This window comes from Ailuropoda melanoleuca, chromosome 14, assembly GCF_002007445.2.
Source record: "Ailuropoda melanoleuca isolate Jingjing chromosome 14, ASM200744v2, whole genome shotgun sequence".
NCBI classification, from domain to species: domain Eukaryota; kingdom Metazoa; phylum Chordata; class Mammalia; order Carnivora; family Ursidae; genus Ailuropoda; species Ailuropoda melanoleuca.
Genome location: NC_048231.1, coordinates 44383586 through 44405281, shown reverse-complemented (window position 1 = coordinate 44405281; position 21696 = coordinate 44383586). Strand labels below are relative to the sequence as shown.

The 21696-nt window shown below is 41.6% G+C and overlaps 1 protein-coding gene across 1 annotated transcript in view; it reads right to left on the bottom strand.

Annotated features, from left to right (window-relative positions):
* Positions 1-21696, bottom strand: part of PI4KA (phosphatidylinositol 4-kinase alpha) — a 118676-nt gene extending 96980 nt beyond the window's left edge. Inside the window, exons 1-4 of the mRNA XM_034643139.1 lie at positions 21628-21696; positions 7952-8068; positions 4329-4422; positions 1175-1263 (exon numbers count right to left, since the gene is read on the bottom strand). Coding sequence (XP_034499030.1) covers positions 1175-1263; positions 4329-4422; positions 7952-8068; positions 21628-21681 — 354 coding nt within the window. The 5' untranslated portion in view covers positions 21682-21696. The remainder of the gene's footprint in view (positions 1-1174; positions 1264-4328; positions 4423-7951; positions 8069-21627) is intronic.

Below are 21696 nucleotides of genomic sequence, written 5' to 3'. Positions count from 1 at the left end.
GGCCAACCTAAAAATAAAGAACCTAAACTAAGAAAGAAGAATGGAGAAGAATGTTAATGGCAGAAATACTGACAAGAGAATTTACAGTCTGATTAAGGAAAGAGATTTTAAAAATTAAAAAAACAAATACAAGAACCCAAAAAACATAGCTAGCTGGGAACGTTTAATATATAGACAAGCACCCAGCACTCCTTGGCATGACCCAAGGATAGCAGCATATACAAACTGATTTTCAAAACACAAAATCTGATTAAGAAAAAGTTTAAGTTATGATTGTATTCTTTTTTAAGATTTTATTTATTTATTTGACAGAGAGGCAGCGAGAGAGGGAACACAGGCAGGGGGAGTGGGAGAGGGAGAAGCAGGCTTGCCACTTGAGCAGGGAGCCCGATGCGGGGCTCCATCCCAGAAGGCTGAGATCATGACCTGAGCCGAAGGCAGACGCTTAACGACTGGGCCACCCAGGCGCCCCTGACTGTATTCTTTGTTTAAAAAAGAGAAGAGTATGAAAGGCATTTAAGTAATATTTCAATAAAATAAACTAAAACGAAAAAAATCTGGGCACTTAAAATCTGGGTATAATTTCAACTATCCAGATAATTCCCTCCTATGAATGAATCCCCAACGGGGAGTCAGGAAAGTGAGCTGCATCTGCCTTTTGCTGCCGACTTCACAGGGCTATGGGGAAAGTTGGATGCGACAAGAGTCAAGAGGTCACTGGGTAACCTGGAAAGTACTGTAGGTAAGTATTCAATGTTCCTTGGTTGTGTTAGTACAAAATAAATCAACTACACAACCCAATCACTTCAAAGTTTTTTTTACTCTTTTTGTTACTTTGGGACTCTTTTTGATTGTATAGAAATGCACTCGAGGGGCGCCTGGGTGGTTCAGTTGGTTAAGTGTCTGCCTTTAGCTCAGGTCATGATCTTGGGGTCCTGGGACTGAGCTCCCTCGCTCAGTGCAGAGTATGCTTCTCCTTCTCCCTCTACCCCTCCCCCTGCTCATGCTCTCTCTCTCTCTCAAATAAATAAAATCTTGAAAGAAAGAAAGAAAGAAAGAAAAGAAAAAAGAAAAAAAGAAAGAAAAGAAAAGAAAAGAAAAGAAAAGAAAGAAAGAAAGAAAGAAAGAAAGAAAGACAGACAGACAGACATTCCAATTCACCACACACACTTACCTCATTCCGAAGTGAGGGGTCCCTATAAGCCACATCAGACAGCAAAGTGACCAAGCAGAAGCTGAAGCTCTCTGCAACCGGGAGGGTGGCTGGAAGGCACACAGACATGAGTCAAATCATTACCACTGAGACACTGGGCCGCACCTACTGGCCATCCGATTTGGTAGTTCCCTCTCTCACAGGGCCTGTTAAAGGACCAGTTTACAGGGATTGCTGCCCTCACTGAGGTGAACCTCAAAAGAAGATATGGGCCCAACATAGTTGCTGAGAAATACCCCTAACTTTTCTTTTAATAGAATGCTTTGGGTCAATAAACTTAAATGTTTCTGAGCCAATTTATAGTTTGAGATTATGCAGTCTCTCAACATGACAGACTCCATTTTTTATTCCCGACCTAAATTTCTATTTGGTGAGAAACCAATGTTGATAGAGTATAAGAGATGGCATATGGAGGCTAACCATCAAATACTATCACTTTTTTTTTAAAAAAAGATTTTATTTATTTATTTGACAGAGAGAGAGATAGCCAGCGAGAGAGGGAACACAGGCAGGGGGAGTGGGAGAGAAAGAAGCAGGCTCCCAGAGGAGGAGCCTGATGTGGGGCTTGATCCCAGGACTCCAGGATCATGCCCCAAGCCGAAGGCAGATGCCTAACGACTGAGCCACCCAGGCGCCCCCACTACTTTAAAAAAATTTTTTTTAAGATTTTATTTATTTATTTGACAGATACAGCCAGCGAGAGAGGGAACACAAGCAGGGGGAGTGGGAGAGGAAGAAGCAGGCTCCCAGCGGAAGAGCCTGATGTGGGGCTCAATCCCAGAATGCCAGGATCACGCCCTGAGCCGAAGGCAGACGCTTAACGACTGCGCCACCCAGGCGCCCTGCCCCCACTACTTTAAACTGAATTAAATGTTTATATTTCTTTTCCACTTTATTTTGACAAGTGGCGAATACCTAATTAAGAGCTTCCAAAGATTTGTTCTGTTCCTAATAGATTTTTATGCCCTTCCACTACCAACCTCTTCATAGGGAGGTCCTTAGGAGCATGGCCTCAAGGCTGGGAAGGAATCACTGTACCTAAAAGACCAAAAGCTAACCAGGGTTTCTATGGCGTGCGCCTTAAAAATGTCAGAATTGCTGCTGTGTAGGTCTAATCACTATTAAATATTTAATCAATTTTGAATATTGAATATTTAACCAAGATCTATTCATAGTACATGGTGGAAGACTGTTACGTGTTCACTTCTGTACCTATGATTTTAAGATTCAGCTCTAGGTCCTTCTTAAACTTGAGCGTGATCAGAATCACCTGGAGGCTTATTAAAACGCAGACTGCCAGCTTCCCTAGCCCCAGAGTTCTAATTCAGTAGCTCTGATGTGGGGACTGAGAATCTGCATTTCTGACAAGTTCTCAGGTGATGCTGATGCTGCTGGTTCCGGAATGGCACTTTGAGAACTACTCCTCTAGAGTTTAAAGGCATAAATCATACTGCCTTAACAAAAAATAAAAGAGTGAAATGTTACCTAATAATTGGAAATTTATATATCTCTAACAATGTTTCAAATAGTGCTAAAACTTTCATCCTAGTGGGAGTCCATGTACACAGAAGTGATACTTGCTTTGAAAGAAAAGAAAATAGAATCAACTTCTACTGGTATTCTACTTCTCACCCAGTTAGATAACAGTAGTGGACAGAGATGTTTGACTTTTTAACAATGCTTTCTATTTAACCTGTAGTCCTGTAGGGTGGGAGGATGAGCAAAATAGGGAAAGGGGATTAAAAGGTACAAACTTCCAGTTCTAAAACAAAGAAGACATAGGGATTCAATGTACAACATAGCAATATTGTCAATAACAGGTAATGACTCACCTGTGGTAACAGACTAACAGACGGAAGCTAGATTTATTGTTGTGATCACTTTGTAACGTATATAAACTTCGAATCATTATGTTGTATGTCTGGAACCAATATAATATTGCATGCCAACTACATTTCAATTAAAAAAAATTGTAGTCCTTTAAATTCCAGGATACATGCATAATTTGGAGTCTGCCAGTTTCAGGCACAGTAGGTTACCAGAAATGATGAAACCCGAAGGACAAGAGGAATACGCGCAAGCAGGATGTTCATGAGAAGAGCAAAACCCATCTTTAGCAGGCTGAGCCCACCCAACAAATTAGAGCCATGCCACCAATGAAAAGGACAAGGGCCTTCTCTACAGGCACCAACCTCCTCCTATGTCTGAAGGTGGGCCTCAGGTCTCACATAGGGAGATTACAAGAAAACTTCGGTCTCCAGGGTCATGATCTCTAGAATGTTGGAGGTGTTCCAAATTGATATGGGAGTCTTGGGAAATCAATATATAAGAACATCAGTGTTACAAGTGCTTAGCACAATGCCTGGCACATAGTGAACTTATATACCATTTTTAAAGATACAAAATTTGGGGCGCCTGGGTGGCACAGCGGTTAAGCGTCTGCCTTCGGCTCAGGGCGTGATCCCGGCGTTATGGGATCGAGCCCCACGTCAGGCTCCTCTGCTGTGGGCCTGCTTCTTCCTCTCCCACTCCCCCTGCTTGTGTTCCCTCTCTCGCTGGCTGTCTCTATCTCTGTCAAATAAATAAATAAAATCTTAAAAAAAAAAAAAAGATACAAAATTTAACTAAAACTCAGCAACAGCAACAAAACGATCAACTATTTACAGTGAACATGGTGTTCAAGTCCTGGACATCCATCTCACTCTTCCTTTTTGAGCAGCAGTGATGCAATCTGGAGAACTGGATTCACTCCAGGAGTGAGCCTATTCATCTAAGGGTAATAGAGACTGGTTCAGAGATGGGCAGGTGACCCAATTCTGGCAAGGAGACATGAGAAAAGGCTCCTGAAGGTCTCCAAGTTCCTGTTCACTCCCAGAGTGCAATGAGAAGCCCGTTTTCTCAGCCTTGCCCTTGCTCCCTCTCGACCATGGGCTCTGGACAACAATGAGTAAGCATAGCCCACGCTGCTGCAGAGAGGCAGCTGTATCACAGCCAACAGTGGAACCGGATAGAAACATTGTACCTGATGCATTAATATGATTAAACACCTAATTCATACAGACTGTGAGCATACATGCTCTTCCCTGAATTCAGGAAAAAATTTATATAAAATTACCTCTGCCTTTCCGAGCTGTGCTTTCTTCTACCCAATATACTTTCGGAAGACCTTTAAGCAGTCGAAGAAGGTAAGGAACCACAGCATCTTTGTGCTTAAAAAAAAAAAAAAATACATTTAATATAACGTGTGGCTGGTAGCTTTTTATTGCTAGGCCCAAAGTAAAGCATACACACTCTAACCATCTCCAAGATGGATGTTCACATGGCATGGCACCCTTGCTGTTTCCATGCGGCAGCAGCAGGTGGCATTCGGAGGTTATCCCACTGCCTGCACCAGAGGTGCCTAAGGAAGGGCTAAAACCTGCCCTTCTGCTGCTGAACGTCCAGCCTGGCTCTGGCTCGCGCTGGGGGCTGAGCCCCCATGAAGGCCTCTCCAGAAGAAGGTATGTTTGCACACACACTCTCAAAACTGTCTTCAACGAGAGTGTTCGGAGACCCCCCAAACCCTTCGGTGGGCCCCAGGCTCAGATCCTCTAGACTGAGGGAAGGTCACAGCCACAAGCTTCTAAACTTGGTGATACTTCTGCTATTCATGGCCCTTTTCCTCTTTTTTTTTTTTTTTAATTTTCTGTTTCATGTTTCCTTTCGCCTCTCTCAAACTGAACATTAGACTTTATAGCCATCATTAGCCAATACAAAACCTACTTTCTTCTAGTTTCCAAACTAGCCAGTCAACATGTCACTTTATAACCTTCCATGATTGACTCTTTTGGTTGTTTCCCTATTTATAACTGCTCCAGTTAAGGATAGGTAAGTGTGCTCCTGAGAAAGAGGATACTATTTGATGTTCTGAAATACTGAAAACAAAACAAAACATGTGGTAATATTGAAAACATGGCTCCAAATTCTGTGACACTCCTTCCACTGAAAAAGGTAGAGTCAAATTCACCTCCCTTAGAAAATGGGTTGCCTTAGTGACTTGCTTCTGGTGTTTTAGAAAGTACAGTTGACGCTTAACACGGGTTTGAAGTGCACAGGTCCACTTACAGATGGATTTTTTACAGTACTGTAAATGTATTTTCTCTTTCTTACAGTCTTAAGAACATTTTCTCCAGCTTACTTTATTGTTTTTGGTAAGGCTTCTGGTCAGCAATAGGCTACTAGTAGTTATGTTTTGGGGGAGTCAAAAGTTATACATGGATTTTCAACTGCACAGGGGGTCAGTGCCCCTAAACCCTATGTTGTTCAAGAGTCAACTGTAGTTTAAGAGACTGGCTTCCCAGGCTAAAGAAGACAGACAGTACAGCATCCATCTGGCTTTTTTTCAGGACATGGCTTTTTTTCAGGACATATGCCCTCGGGACCCAGACATTACATTGTGACAAAGTGACATAGCCCAGGCCACATGGAGAAGCCATGTACATAGGGGTGCCCTGGCTGAGTGCCCCAGCTTAGGTCCCAGCCAAAAGCCAGGATCAACCCACACACATGTGCATGAACGAGCCTTCAGGTGATTTCAGCCCCTAGCCTTCAAGCCCCTCCAGGTAACACTGAATGGAGCAGAGACAGTGACTCTACTGTGCTCTGTCTAAACTGGAGATTCATGAGAAAAAAGCAAAAACAAAACCAACCTGTTGTATTAAGCCACTAAATTATGGGGTAGTTTGTTACACCACAGACATAACCACAACAAATAGAGAACTTTCTTTAGCAAAAACAAAATAACCCTTCCTCTAAATCAGATAAAGGAGATGCCTACACCTGTCTAGGATCCTAGTGTACTGAGAGGCACAAAACTCCAAAGGATGTGTATGGCACAGCCCCCTGCAGAGGAAGTGCCCCCAGGAGTTCTCTCCTGCAGAACCTCTGATGGCTTTTGTAGCGTGTAGTAGTAAACTACTCCCGCTACTCTGGCCACAGCTGCTGCCAGGGCAGCCCACTGACTGGACTTGAAGGCCAGTCCCACAGCCCATCCTGGCTGGAGGCAGGGAACATCGACACCAGGTGAACCAAGAGAAAGTTGGTCCCTAGGGCTCAGGGGGCTGCTGAAGCCTGCTGGGCTCCTCTCCTGGTGTCGGTGAGGCCAGTGGGCTTCCTAGGAGAGCTGGCAGACTGTGGGGCTCAAGGAGCTGCTACCCCAGGTCCCGCCAATCCTTACCAGGAACCCAAATTACACCAAGGTAATTTGTATTTGTCTCTTCCTTGCCAACCTAAAAAGCCTACCACAAATATTAGGGACTTATAGGTAAATCTATTAAGTAATGTGTTTGCCAAAGATATTTTCGACTAATACACATTTGAATGCCAGTTTCTCATACAGATTATTTTAAAGATTTGTTTCCTCCCTTTATATTTAAATTTAAGTAAGACTTTGCAAATAGAAAAGTAGAAATTATTTCGCTTCTTTTCACATTTATAAATAAATAGGAAGAATAATTAAAATGCAGTTTATATGCATCCAATTTTGGTTTTTCATGTGGCCTTGGTCAAACAATCTAATTCTCAAACTACTGCTCTAAAATTAAAATGCTTATTTTTTTTCAAATGTATGAATATTCTGTCAAAAATGTTAATCCTTACTGAAGTAGAATTTCCAGGACATGTAAGCATTTTTAGATAAATAAAAATTCAAATATCTAACATCTTTATTTTCCTAACATGGCATGATTAAACATGGAATTAAAAGTGATTGTTCATAATGATAAAAATAAATAAGCAAATAATAGATTCTGTATTCAGTGATTAGCCATTTTGCTTCAATTAACCTTGAGAAGCAAAAAAAAAAATAAAAATAAAAAAAGAAAGCCACATCATTTTGTTGGAGTCACTACACTGATTTTTAAATCACCTCTAAAAGATACATTAACGTGTACTCTAAAACTTATTTTATATCTATCACAGTTCTTTTTTTTAAGATCTTTTTTTAATTTTTGGGGGCACCTGGGTGCTCAGTTGGTTAAGCATCTGCCTTCAGCTCAAGTCATGATCCCTGGGTCCTGGGACAGGACCCGCATTCACCTTGCTGCTTAGCGGGGAGTCTGCTTCCTACTCCCTTCTCCCCTCCCCCCACTCGTGCTTTCTCTCTCACTCATTCTCTCTCAAATAAAATAAAATGTTTTTAAAAAAAGACTTTTTAAAAAAATTTTTAAGTAATCTCTATACCCAATGTGGGGCTTGAACCTACAACCCCAAGATCAAGAGTCATATGCTCTACCGACTGTACCAGCCAGGTGCCCCTATATCTATCACAAATCTGAAAAAGACTGTATTATCTCAAAATTATCTCAAAGAACACTATCCTTTTAGAAGGAAAAAAAAAAATGGTTACTCAGTCTGACCGATGAACATTTGACCTTAGATTGAAAATCAAGTCTACTCCGGAGGGTACACAATTACTTCACAAAGCACTTTAACTTCCTGGCCAAACAAAACACAATAACAACAACCAAAAACCACTTTAACAACTTAATTATTCATACAGTTCAAAAAACAAAATTTATTAAGAGGGTGTACATTAATTAAACCAATTAAATTACTCTCACCTGTTCCACACACTCTGCCTCACCATCACTAACCACTTTTACTAGGTTCATAAGCATTCTTGTAGTACTGCTTTGGGTAAATATAAACAGGTACACATTTAAATTCTGCAGAAACACTTTTAATGTAGTAAAGATTTACCTGAAGATCAGATTCAATGAGAAAAATGCCCAATGCGATCACCGCATCTCTCCGTCTTTCATCCAGTTGGAAAATCCCATGGAAGTCTACTGGGCACATACAAAGCAGCTTTTGGACCTAGAAAATGAGACCAAAAACAACAAAAAACCCCATAGATTAAAAAAATATAAATCCACATTCAGAATATAGCACATAAACCAGCAGCATAAAATCCCAGTGAGTCTACATAACCAATAAGACACTTTCTTCCAATTCAAAAATCATAGAAAGATCATCTCTAGCTTCTCAAATGATCATACACATGCCCCCAAAACACATATGTGCCGAGGAACCAGGACCAGGAGTTAAAATGATGCACACACGGAGGAGGTAAAGCACAAGGGCTGATGTCTGCAATTCAGAGTTAGACCAGTCAGTCATGGGTCTCTACTGCCCAGTGGTACCCAAGAGCAGTTTACCCAAACCCACCCACAGTCATAATCCTCCTGTAGGGTTCTTTAAAAGATCAAATGTGTGTAAAGCACTTAGGACTATGCACAGTACATACTAGGTGCTCAACAAACAGTATCTGTTGTTACTGGATATGCCATAATAGTGGCTAGCAGAAGCAAATGGGCAATAAGTCAGCAATTTACTGAATATATGGAAGAATTCGAATTTTTTCAAAACAAAACAATGGTAAATGTCTTACACAAAGGCACTAAAAACCTAGATTTATTATGAATGGGAAACTAGGTGATGCCAATCTTGAAAATCCCTGCCACAAGAACCTCTTAGCAGAGCATTCAGGCACACCAGGAGGCCTCAACCTTGCTGTTCTGTTAACAGGCCCAAGGAGAAGTTGCTCACTGACATTCATACAGTCTGGTGGGATTTTTTCTTTTTAAGATTTTATTTATTTATTTGAGAGAGAGAGAAAGAGAGCAAGCACAAGCAGTGGGAAGGGGCAGAGGGAAAAGGAGGAGCCTGACGCAGGACCCCAGGATCATGACCTGAGCCAAAGGCACGCTTAACCAACTGAGCCACCCAGGCACCCTGGTGGCATGTTTTAATGGCAAAGGACATTGAGAATAATGAGCCTGGGTGGCTCAGTCGTTAAGCGTCTGCCTTCGGCTCAGGGCGTGATCCCGGGGTCCTGGGATAGAGCCCCACGTCAGGCTCCTCTGCTGGGAGCCTGCTTCTTCCTCTCCCACTCCCCCTGCTTGTGTTCCCTCTCTCGCTGGCTGTCTCTCTGTCAAATAAATAAATAAAATCTTTAAAAAAAAAAAAAGAGAGAATAATGCTTGAGATTTGCCCTGAAAATATCAATTACCATTGCAATTTTTAAAAAGAAAGCAGATTTTAAAAGGGCAAATACAGGAGCGCCTGGGTGGCACAGCGGTTAAGTGTCTGCCTTCGGCTCAGGGCGTGATCCCGGCGTTATGGGATCGGAGCCCCACATCAGGCTCCTCTGCTATGAGCCTGTTTCTTCCTCTCCCACTCCCCCTGCTTGTGTTCCCTCTCTCTCTGGCTGTCTCTATCTCTGTCGAATAAATAAAAATAAAATCTTAAAAAAAAAATAAAAAATAAAAATAAAATGGCAAATACACAAGCCAGAAAGAGAAGCACCTTCTAACCTGAAGATAGGTAATATTCTTTGTCTCAGTAATTTTCCTCTTAGGAATGATTGTAAAGAAATAATTAGAAATCTTAAGGCAAAAACTGTGTAAAAGAGTTTCATCACAGTGTTGTGTTTGTTAACTGAAAATCTGAAACAATCTAAATAACAACATTAGAAAAATAAATGATTTCACCATTTGGTGAAATACTAGGTTAAACCATATAAAATTCTGATAGTCGACCAAATTTTTGACCTACAAAAACAATGCTTTCATAAAATCTGACCTAATAATATAGACATGAAAAATGGCACTTTTCTAAGACTAAGCAATGACATGGACAATGTTCTAAATGTTCTATAAATTCGTGTGAGGAATGATCTGGATTATCATATACGGAAAAAGTACTGGAAGAAAATATATCAAAATGTTGACAGTTATGGAGAGGTAGAATGACCAGTGATTTTACATTTCTTTTTTTTTTTTTTTTTAAGTGGGCTCCAAGCTTGAGCCCAACCTGGGGCTTGAACTCACGACCCTGAGATGAAGACCTGAGCCGAGATCAAGAGTCAGACACTCAACCGAGCCACCCAGGCGCCCCAAGGTTTTACATTTCTTTGTGCTTTTTTATATTTGCCAAAATATGTTATAGAAGAAAACGTTACTTGCACAATCAGGAAAAACCTATAGTAAGTTAAAAATATATACATATGGGGAAGAAAATCCATACTTTCATGATTAAATAGTTAAAAGAGCATAAAGTAACAAGCAAGAGAGGAACAGAAATACTAAATTCCCACTTTTCTTCAGTATTCCTACACTTCGCAGTCAGAGGGGAAAATAAAATACAAAGAGAGCTGCAGGCCAACCACAATAAAGTGATCATTTCAGAGACTCCAGACACTTCCACCAGTGGATCACACATCCTGACAGAAAGAGCAAAGTCTCTCAAGAAACATCTCTATAAATAAGAAATCGAAAGAAGGTGGATTTATAGCAGTATGAGTCAATGAGATCCAAAGAATGCTAATTAATCAACATGGAACCAGAGGGAGGAGTCTGGGGCCATGTCAAAATCTATGTACTTTGTCCTACGCAATACTTTATCTACACCCTGCTCAAACACACAGAAATACACAATGCCACATATCTGGCAGGCAAAGCTAATGTGCCACAAGATAGAATGGAGACTCAGAAACTCACCAAAATTGGCACAACCTCATTATTCAATATGGAAAAGATATAATTATACATAAAGTCTTCTTACTTAAGGGACTCGTTATCATTTATCTTGAAAATATGTATGTAATAAGTTACATCTGGCTTGGCTATCTAACAAGGTGAGATTGTTTTCTGTCTTTGCAATCTCTTAGTAGATTGCCTGTAATGCACGTCATGTCCTGGTTTAATGCTTATTCAGTAATAAAAGTGTTTTCTTTCTCTACTACCTTTGTGGAGAGCTCTTGGGAGATTTTGCTTGTAACTGTATTTCCCCAGCAATAGTGCCTGAAGGGCTATTTTTAATGGGGTGATCAGGGAAGACTTCTCTAAGAAGGTGCCCATTAAATTGAGATCTGATTAAGAAGGAACCAGCAGGGACAAACCAGGAAAAAGCATTCTGGCAGAGGCCACTGGAAAGGCAGCACGATGGGAAAGAGAAAGTGGGGATGCCCAGAAGTCCAAATGCAGGCAGAGGCTGGAAACCTGGCTTGTACTCTAATAGCAATGTGAACTGATGCCAATGGGGTGCACACTGGAGGCCTTCAAAACTTGAGCTTAGAACTGAGGTTTAGAAGAATCCTTCTAGTTTGGGAGGAAAAGAGTGAAACCACAGAGAAGTCAGGAGATGCTTCAGTAGCAAAGATGGTAATGATCAAAGCAGACAGAAACAGTCCAGCTCAGGATGTTTCACAGGAAGACTACAGGACTTGACAATGGACGACATGTGGAAGTGAGGGAGACTGAGTTGCCCTTCTGCCACTCTAAACGTATTCAAAGACAGCCATGCAGTATGATGTGGGGTCTAAGAAATATTCCATACAAGAAGCCGGTAAAAAGGAATATTTAGCCCAAGACAATCAGGCTATAAATAAACACAATCACTGTCTTCATGCATTTGAAGGGTTTCAGTAACGTCATCAGCAACACCTACCCACTATTCATGCGACAGTTACTAGTGCATTTGTCTGCCTCGCCACTAATTTGCAAGCTCCTTGGGGGCCCAAATCATCTCTTATCTTTGTATCTCCATCTTCTACACTGTGGACAGGCACTGTAACAGACACACTCATTCTCCCCCAGGATGCAGGCCTGCCGTCTACTCTTACTTTTTGCCCAGACGTAAGCTTTCTGCTCAATCCAGACCCTCCCGTTTCAGGGCTGCTGCCAGCCCATCCTGGCACTTGCCCCAGAGGGCAGAGGCAAACCCCAAGGTCTCTTCATTTACATCAAGCATAAGAGCTAGATTTCTCCTCACAGGGTAGATGTTCTGGGTTGGGTTTGATTTCCTATTTGCTCATTCCTTTGTTTTTTAGGCATTATACTCTGGAAACTAATACTCAGAGTGGGTATAGACATGAGCTCTAGCAATATCCCAGGATAAGAACTCAGCATCAGGAACATGATTAAACCCTGCTGCTCACGTAGCTGTCACCCTATCTGGTAGAGACATCTGAAGGCAGCAGTTTTTACCATCCTTGTTTCCTCTGGACTACCTGGGCACCCCCCCATCTTAAATGCTCAGAGGGGCTCTGAGCTACTCTGACTTCAGACCTTCCTCCCCAACCCCCCTTAATTAAAAATATTTAAATAGAAATCATTTGTGACAATTTAAGATTAGTAAAAGCTGGGCACATGGTTTTAAAATGTGAAGGAAAGATACCAAAAAGAACTAATAAACAATTTAGAGATCTATATAATAATTCAGGAATGCATGAACCATATTGGTGTGGCAGGCAGAACAATGGTCTGCCCAAAGATGTCTGTGTCCTATCCCTGGAACCTGTGAATGTGTTACCTCGCATGGCAAATGGATGTAAATAGGTTGCAGATGTAAATAGGTTAAAAGGACCTTGGGGCGCCTGGGTGGCTCAGTGGGTTAAGCCTCTGCCTTTGGCTCAAGTTGTGATCTCACAGGTCGTGGGATCAAGCCCCATGTCGTGCTCCCTGCTCAAGCGGGAAGCCTGCTTCTCCCTCTTACTCTGCCCTTCCTCCCTGCTCATGCTCTCTCTCTGTCTCTCTCTCAAATAAATAAAATTTAAAAAGAAAAAAAAGAAATAAAAGGACCTTGAATTGAAGAGATTACTCTGGATTATTTCAGTGAAACCAGGGTAAGAGAGAGGCAAAAGAGGAGGTGAGAATGATGGAATGTGAGGGCTTGGCCCCACATTGCTGGTATTGAAGATAGAGGAAGGAGCCATGATCCAGGAACGTAGGAGTCTCTAGAAGTTATAAAAGACATAGAAATGAGTTGTCCCCTAGAGTCTCAAGAAAGGTATATAGCCCTGCCATCACCTTGATTTTAGTCCAGTGAGACCAGTGTTGGGCATCTAATCTACCGAACTGCAAAACAATAAATTTGTGTTGTTCTAAGCAACTAAATTTGTGGTAATTTGTTACAGCTGCAATAGGAAATTAATACAAATGGTCACAGAGTATTAAAACTCAAAACCTGAACTGCCTATCCAACAAGATATAAAAATTACTAATTGGATTATAGCCAACACTTATTTCCTGCTTTATTTTTTTCTGTATTTTCCATAAGGAACATTGTTAACTTCAGATTTAGAAAAAGAAAAATTTTTAAATAGTGGAAACAACTTTGCCATTAATGCATATTTTTATTTATTTATTTTATTTTTATTTTTATTTTGAGAGAGAGAGGTGGGGGGAGGGGCAGGAGAGGAAGAGAGAGAATCTTAAGCAGACTTCCCACTCAGTGCAGAGCCTGATCACATGACCCTGAGATCATGACCTGAGCCAAAACCAAGAGTCTGACGTTTAACTGACTGAGCCACCAAGCAGTCCCAATGCATATCTTATTTTTTAAAAGACAATAATACTTATCCTTTTAGATCTTGGAAAATAAGAGAAAAGTGCATAGAATTTCAACAAATGGAATCTGGGTAATCCAAGAAGTAATGTAAAACTGAAAGAAAATCTAGGTCAAATAAGCTAAACATGTTTTCTATAGACAACGGTCTTTTTTTTTTTTTTTTTTTTAAGATTTTATTTATTTATTTGACAGAGATAGAGACAGCTAGCGAGAGAGGGAACACAAGCAGGGGGAGTGGGAGAGGAAGAAGCAGGCTCATAGCAGAGGAGCCTGATGTGGGGCTCGATCCCATAACGCCGGGATCACGCCCTGAGCCGAAGGCAGACGCTTAACCGCTGTGCCACCCAGGCGCCCCATAGACAACGGTCTTATAATTTAATTCCAACAACTTACTATCAGTGAATCAACTCCTATTTATTTTTTAAAGGTTTTTATTTTTTAAAAGATTTTATTTATTTATTTGAGAGAGAGGGAGAGAGCGCACACAAGCAGGGGGAGTGGCAGAGGGAGAGGGAGAAGCAGACTCCCTGCTGAGCAGGGACCTGATGCAGGGCTCGATCCCAGGACCGTGGTATCATGACCTGAGCCAAAGACAGACACTTAACCGACTGAGCTACCCAGGCACCCCTATTTTTTTTTTTAAAGATTCTTAACTAATCTCTATACCTAATGTGAGGCTCGAACTTACAACCCCGAGATCAAGAGTCACATGCTTTACTGACTGAGCCAGCCAGGCACCCCAAAACAACTCCTATTTAACTACAACTTCCCCAAGAGTCTCAATCCAAGTAGAGAAGTTTTTCTGTTTTGAAGGAACAAGAGATGCAGCTACTCCAGCCCTGACAAAGACACCTGTGGTTGCACGACAACAGGCACGGCAAAAGGTGAAGCAGGTAGCACCTAAAACGAGAGACCCGGACTATAAAGTTTAACTTCACAAAATGGTCTTGAAAATATTTCATAGCTCAGCATAAATAAAAATCAAATTTATTAAATTACTTCATTAGAAAAAAAAATCACAGGAAAAATAGAATGTAACACTGAGCTTTTCTTGGTATAGTTTCTCTAAAGACATCCAGAATCTGCACAAGTCATACTACTAGACTGAAATGATGCTCACCTGGGCTTCAGACCCGAGGCCCTTTAACAACTCCCAAACGTACACAGAATCAGAGATGGAGAGCTGGAAGAAGTTGCACACTCACTTGCCAAATGCCCCCTCTCAGGCACATTGTGTATAATCATATTGTTGTTCAATAGGTTAGGCAACTAGGCCCAGACAGGTTAACTACAATCTTAGACAACAGGCTCTTAACTAGACTCTCTCTCTGACTTCTGTCTCTCCCTACTCCAATATCATCACTCTGGACCTATACACCTCCAATGGCTCCCCATCCCAGTGAACACTCAATGCACACTCCCAACCTGGCAATGAAGGTCCTTCCCAACTTCCTCCAAACACCCAGGCCCCAAATACAGTGCTCATTTTTCCCTGCCTCACTTCTTCCATGGTCTTCACCCATCTGCAACATTTCATTCAATCTGCCTTATTGCCCCTATAAAAATTCAACCCATCCTTCCAAGATCCATCTCAACTGTCTCCACTTCTCAAAGCTTTTCCAGACCACAGCAATGTGCTATGATCTTTCCCATCACACCTCTCAATAACCCTCCAAAAACAATGTACTTGATAATTATCTTTTTACAAATCTTATTTTGGAATTATTTGTATACTTATCTTCCACTCACTGCAGACAGGACTGTGTCCCCCTCGTCCTGTATCCACTGTACCCTGTATGTTCCAAAAACTTAACTATTTAGTGGAACTAAAGGGACCAGTGTCACAGGGATTTAATGGGATGAGAAGGAAAGAAAAAAGAAAGAGGCAGAACCTAGCCTTCCTACTATAGGATTTAACTATGTTGTGACATTCGTCATATAATCAGTCCTGGGAACAGTGCTGGCATGCAACTGGCACTGAACAAATACTTGCTGCATCATCAAATGAATGGAGGAATGGAATAATCAAATGAATGGAGGAAGAATAATCAAATGAAGTCATGTGTAATATACAGTCACACCCTCACAACCCTTATGATATAGCCAGAGTTATACAACCAATAAAAATGACACAACTAGTGAAGAACACAAGTCAGAAATCAGATGATGAAGGGCCCCTGAAAGCCTGGCACCAGGTCTAGGCTCTGACGCAAAATGCCCTTGGAAATGGGACTCTTGAGGGAAAAAAACAATTGTGAAGATTTGAACCCAGGTCCTATAAAAGTCATCACATATCAGGTAAGGGAGAACCAGTTCTGGTGGGGGCCAGTCTCCAAATACTAAGAGCTACAGTTATTGAGCATTTATCACATGTGAGGTGCTGGTTTGTATGATCTCATCTAATCCTCACAACAGTGCACTGAGTAGGTATTATTTATTATCCCTGTTCTGATAAAAAATTGAGACACAGAGAGGTCACAGTCCTAATGCAGAATAAAGCATTAACACTATAATTTTAGAAATGAAAAAAAAGGGACACCTGGGTAGCGCAGTCATTAAGCATCTGCCTTCGGCTCAGGGCGTGATCCCCGCGTTCCGGGATCGAGTCCCACATCGGTCTCCTCTTCTGGGAGCCTGCTTCTTCCTCTCCCACTCCCCTGCTGTGTTCCCTCTCTCGCTGGCTGTCTCTCACATAAATAAATTAAAAAATCTTTTAAAAAAAATAAATAAATAAAATGAAAAAAATAGATTTTTTTTTCTCAGAATTTTACAACAAACTAACAAGTTTGTTGTTTTTAGGGGGCAGAGAGGAGTAGATCCTGTCTTATAAAAAGTCATTAAGCTCAAAATCTGACAGAGATGGCCAGGGTTACTCCCATTTATAAAAAGGATCCAGAGGGGCTCTAAGCAACACTTTGAGGAGGTCAATAAGCCAATGGACCACAAAGAGGCAACAAAGGTAACTTGCTTAGACTTTGCTAAGAACTCTTGACAATATTTTAACCCAAGGGTATTAAAAGAGAGAGACCAAGGCGCCTGGGTGGCTCAGTCAGTTAAGCGTCCAACTCTTGATCTCAGCTCAGTTCTTGACCTCAGGGTCATGAGTTCAAGCCCCAACATGGAGCCTATTAAAAAAAAAAAGAGAGAGAGAGAGAGAGACCACAAGGTGAATTTAGAACTGCCAAGGGAAGGAAATGCCAAACCAAGGAGAAAACAAGGTGCCCTCAAAGGTCTGGATGACTGGGCAGAAAACTGCAGATGAAAAGTCAAACATGGGGCGCCTGGGTGGCTCAGTAGTTAAGCGTCTGCCTTCGGCTCAGGGCGTGATCCCAGGGTTCTGGGATGGAGCTCCGCATCGGGCTCCCTGCTCTGCTGGGAGCCTGCATCTTCCTCTCCCACTCCCCCTGCTTGTGTTCCCTCTGTCGCTGGCTGTCTCTCTCTCTCTCTCTCTCTCTGTCAAATAAATAAATAAAATCTTAAAAAAAAAAAAAAAGGTCAAATGTAACAGTGGGAGTGGGTAAGGGGTGTAGGTCAAAATAAAGCTACTATAACAGCATTACAAGTTGGCTAATTAAACAATTTTTAAAAGAGTACAACTTTGTTATCTGAAACTTCTGGGAATAGTTTTTCGGGAGAAACAAAATTCCCTGAGAACTAGAGATTAAGCTTTAAGTATTAGTGGTAGTGTTTCGTTAAATCCATTTTTTGTCTTTCTCAAATGTACCACCCCCATGGAGAACACTGAACAGAAGCTAACCTCTTCTAAGTGACTCAGAGCTATCAATAATAAACAAAGGTGACTGTGACAAGGTACACATAGAGCTGCAGATGCAAGTGGAACAGCATCTACTCCTACAAGCAGTCCTGGATGGGAGTTTCCTGAAGATGCTCCATTTACTGTGTGATCAGTTAACACGGCTTTCTGCAACATCCAACACAGGTGGCACTACACGTGCCTTTACGCACACTGAATGAGTCTCCCTTTCGTGAGCCCTGCTCATGTGCCTGGCAGGGTACAACACATACAAATGCATGTCTCTGTTTCCTGACACATTGGTTCAACAGGCAATGATCAGGGTAGCTGCACAGAGTCGGAAGGTTGTGATTTTCACTCCAACTCTGCTGCTTCTTACCTAAGTGACCTAAGATAACTGACAAAACCTACCAGAACATCTCTGACTTTGTATTTCCTTCTGTAAAATGTGTACAAAGCATCAACTGTGTGCTTACATGGAAATCCACAGAATCTTGCTAGTGTCTTAAAACTATGCCAATATCAGCAAGTCATCTCCCTCAAGCCTCAGTTTTCTCACATATAAGAGGACGATCAGATAGCTTTTTTCAGTGTTTGCTCTAGCACTAAAATCCTGTGATCCAAAAACTTCTACCTACAGTCATGAGAGAATAACAGGACTTGGGTTTAACCTCTTGCCATAAAACAACAAGGAAAATGGACAAATACATGAAACCACTAATTTCATATGCTAATCAAGTAGCACAGGACTATAATACCTGAGAGAGAGAGGAAACAAAGCGAGCCCTATGACTGCCTGGCTTTCTGCCAGAAGACACATCTCAGGCCACAGAACAGGAAAGGGCATTCCAAGCAGATCATGATGGTCTAAGTGGAGGAGACAGAAATAAGAGTACAGGAAGTCAAAAGCAGCTGGAAATTCTGAAGAGGAGAGAGCTAAACAAAAAAAGCTTCAGAAATCATAACAGAATTCCCCTAAGTCTTTGATGAATACTAAGACATACCGGTAGGTGATAGTCCATAAAGTTGGAAAAGAACAACCAGGGAACTGTGAGCTGAATGGCTCCCAGAGTTCACACAGAGCTTAGAGGCATCTGAGTGACTCCCAGCGAGAGCAGAAAGCCCTCAAAGCATTCAGTAGAGACCTCAAAGGGGCCACACCTCAGCAGTGGAGTTAAACTATCCCTGTAGCAAAAGCCATTACAGACCTGACCTAACAAAGTTTTAAAATTAGTTTTGTAATAGATGCTGAAAAGGCATTTGAAAAAATTCCACACTGCTTCATGATAAAAACATGCAACAAACTAGAAATAGAAGGGAACTGGGGCGCCTGGGTGGTTCAGCTGGTTAAGCGTCCAACTCTTGATTGCACTTTAGGTCATAATCTTGGTTGTGAGATCAAGCCCCATGAAGGGCTCCACACAAGTCTGCTTTAGATTTTCCCTCTCTCTCCCTCTGCCCCTATATCTTAAAAAGGGGGTGGGGGTGCACCTGGGTGGCTCAGTTGGTTCAACATCTGCCTTCAGCTCAGGTCATGATCCTAGGGTCCTGGGATCGAGCCCCATGTCAGGCTCCCTGCTCAGTGCGGAGTCTGCTTCTCCCTCTACCCCTCCCCCCACGCATGCTCTCTCTTTTTCTCTCTCTCTCATGCTATCTCTCTCTCAAAGAAATAAAATCTAAAAAAAAAAAAGGAAGAAATAGAAGAGAACTTTCTTAATTTGATAAAGGACATCTATAAAAAACTCACAACTAACATCACACTTACTGGTAAAAAGCTGAAAGTTGCCTCCCCCCCAAATCAGGAACAAGATAAAAATGTCTACTCTCACCACTTCGATCCAGTATTATTCTGGAGGTGCTAGCCAGGACAAAAAGGCAAGAAAAAGAAATAAAATGGCATTCAGCTTGGAAAAGAAAAACTATATTTGCAGATGACATAGTCTTGCATATAGAAAAACCTAAAAAAGTATTAGAACTAAAAAAACAAGCTCAGCAAAGTTGCAGGATACAAGATCAATATACAAAACTCAACTGCAGGGGCGCCTGGGTGGCACAGCGGTTAAGCGTCTGCCTTCGGCTCAGGGCGTGATCCCGGCATTATGGGATCGAGCCCCACATCAGGCTCCTCCGCTATGAGCCTGCTTCTTCCTCTCCCACTCCCCCTACTTGTGTTTCCTCTCTCGCTGGCTGTCTCTCTCTGTCGAATAAAAAAAAAAAATCTTAAAAAAAAAAACAAACTCAACTGCAATTAGGGTTTCAGTTTTACAAGATGAAAGAGTTCTGCATATGGATGGTGGTGATAGTAGTAACACATTACGAGGGGCGCCTGGGTGGCACAGCAGTTAAGCGTCTGCCTTCGGCTCAGGGCGTGATCCCAGCGTTATGGGATCGAGCCCCACATCAGGCTCCTCTGCTATGAGCCTGCTTCTTCCTCTCCCACTCCCCCGCTTGTGTTCCCTCTCTCACTGGCTGTCTCTATCTTTGTCGAATAAATAAATAAAAAATCTTTTTAAAAAAATTACGAATGTATTCACCAACACCATTTACTTTTGCTTCTTGGCACTTGTTAGCATTTTCAATCATACTTACTTATAGTTTTTTGTTTAATGCTTGTCTAGCTCCATGACAACTCCATGACGGCAAGACCACATCTACTCATTCATCCCTCTAATGGGCCCCTCCAAAGCTTGGCACACAGCAAGCAAAATTTATTATATAAATGAATGAACGAACAAATGAACAAATGTCACCTTCATTTGGTTTTATAATGATACAGATAGCCTTGGCTACCCTGAATCCAGGCTTCCAGACCAGCTTTACACATAGAAATATCCAGGAAAAGAGAATAGCTTCAGCAGCAAAGATAGAGCCTCTCAGAACTAAGTGAACAAATGCAAGTGAAATTTGAGGATTTTTGGCTTAACTCTGTAGCTCACCACATAAACAAAAGGAATGTTCTGGCCAGCTTGGCAATGTTCACGAAAGGCCAAGCCTTTTTCCAAAATGCCAAGATACACGAGAGAAGCAAATACAAAAACAAATATATAAATAATGAGGAAAATGAAGTGCACAGATACATTTCAGCAATTTAAATCAAGGATGGGAATAGCTGCTGGTGGAAGGGATTGGAGGCAACCACATCTCCACTAGGTGCAAACTGCAAACACAGACAGCAGAAGAGAAAATCTGCAGTAAGGAGTCAGAAATAGAACATTTCTGCCCTCTGGGGGAGCAAACAGCTAGTGACACATCAATTCTGAGAATCCCTAAGGGCACTGAGACAAACAATGCAGCCATAATAATCTTCTTAATGCACATAACTCATGGCTCTGAAATATTCAAGGGCTCTTTTCTGTCTCATCAATTCAACCCAAATTCTGAATCTGGGACTACATATGAGGCCATCTGCTTTCTTCTCACTTTCATCTACACTCTTCCCGTTAAATATACTGCATTTCTGCCAAAACCTATTACTGCTATTCCTCATTTTCCTCTGTGTTTTGCTCTTTGTTCTATCTGAAATGACCTTCCCTTGCCAACCACTCTTGTTATTTACAAATGTCCATCCCCATCACTTCCAGGCCTTCCTTATTCAAAATCTTAGCTGAAAGTGACCTCCCAGCAAGTACACACAATATTTTGACTTTCCTAGAGCATGTTTCACTTTTTTACCTTCTATTACCTTTTCACTACCTGTCAAGAGCCACGGAGAAAAGGTTTGGGGCCCAAAGAAAAAATTATCTGTACCTTCCATTCCCACGGCAGTGGAGTGCAAAATGGCTAAATATCTTCTCAGGGGAGTTTTATTGAGAAGCCACATGGTCCAACACCACTTCCTTTATGGACAGATAACTGGCCAGTCCCCCACCTATCACTGCTTCTACTTACCTGCAAATTAGTTGAGGGTCAGAATTGTGTGCACACCTAGGAGACCCAACTGGTGAAAGAAAGATACCCAGAGCAGACACAGCTAGAAGCCAGTATCCAAGAAACAGTACTGCAAGTATGAAGAGAAACCTGAATTCGAGTTTCAGCATAGCAGAAATCAAGAGCACAATATCATATGGCCAATTCCGCCTTGTAGGTTTTTTGGTTGTTTGTTTAACTCATAATTTAACATAGCCAACCACGGTCAAATATCATTATCTTAGAATTAAAAGAATAAGGTCCCCTTTTATGCTTGCAGAGTTAGCAGGAAAAAGTAAATAAAATCCAACAATAGTGAAGGTATAGATAAATATGCACAAGGTGTCTTGTTGATGCTATGTACCATAACTAAGTACGGTCCTTTGAAAACAGTTGGGCAGTAAACATCAAGACCCATCCACCATTTAACAGA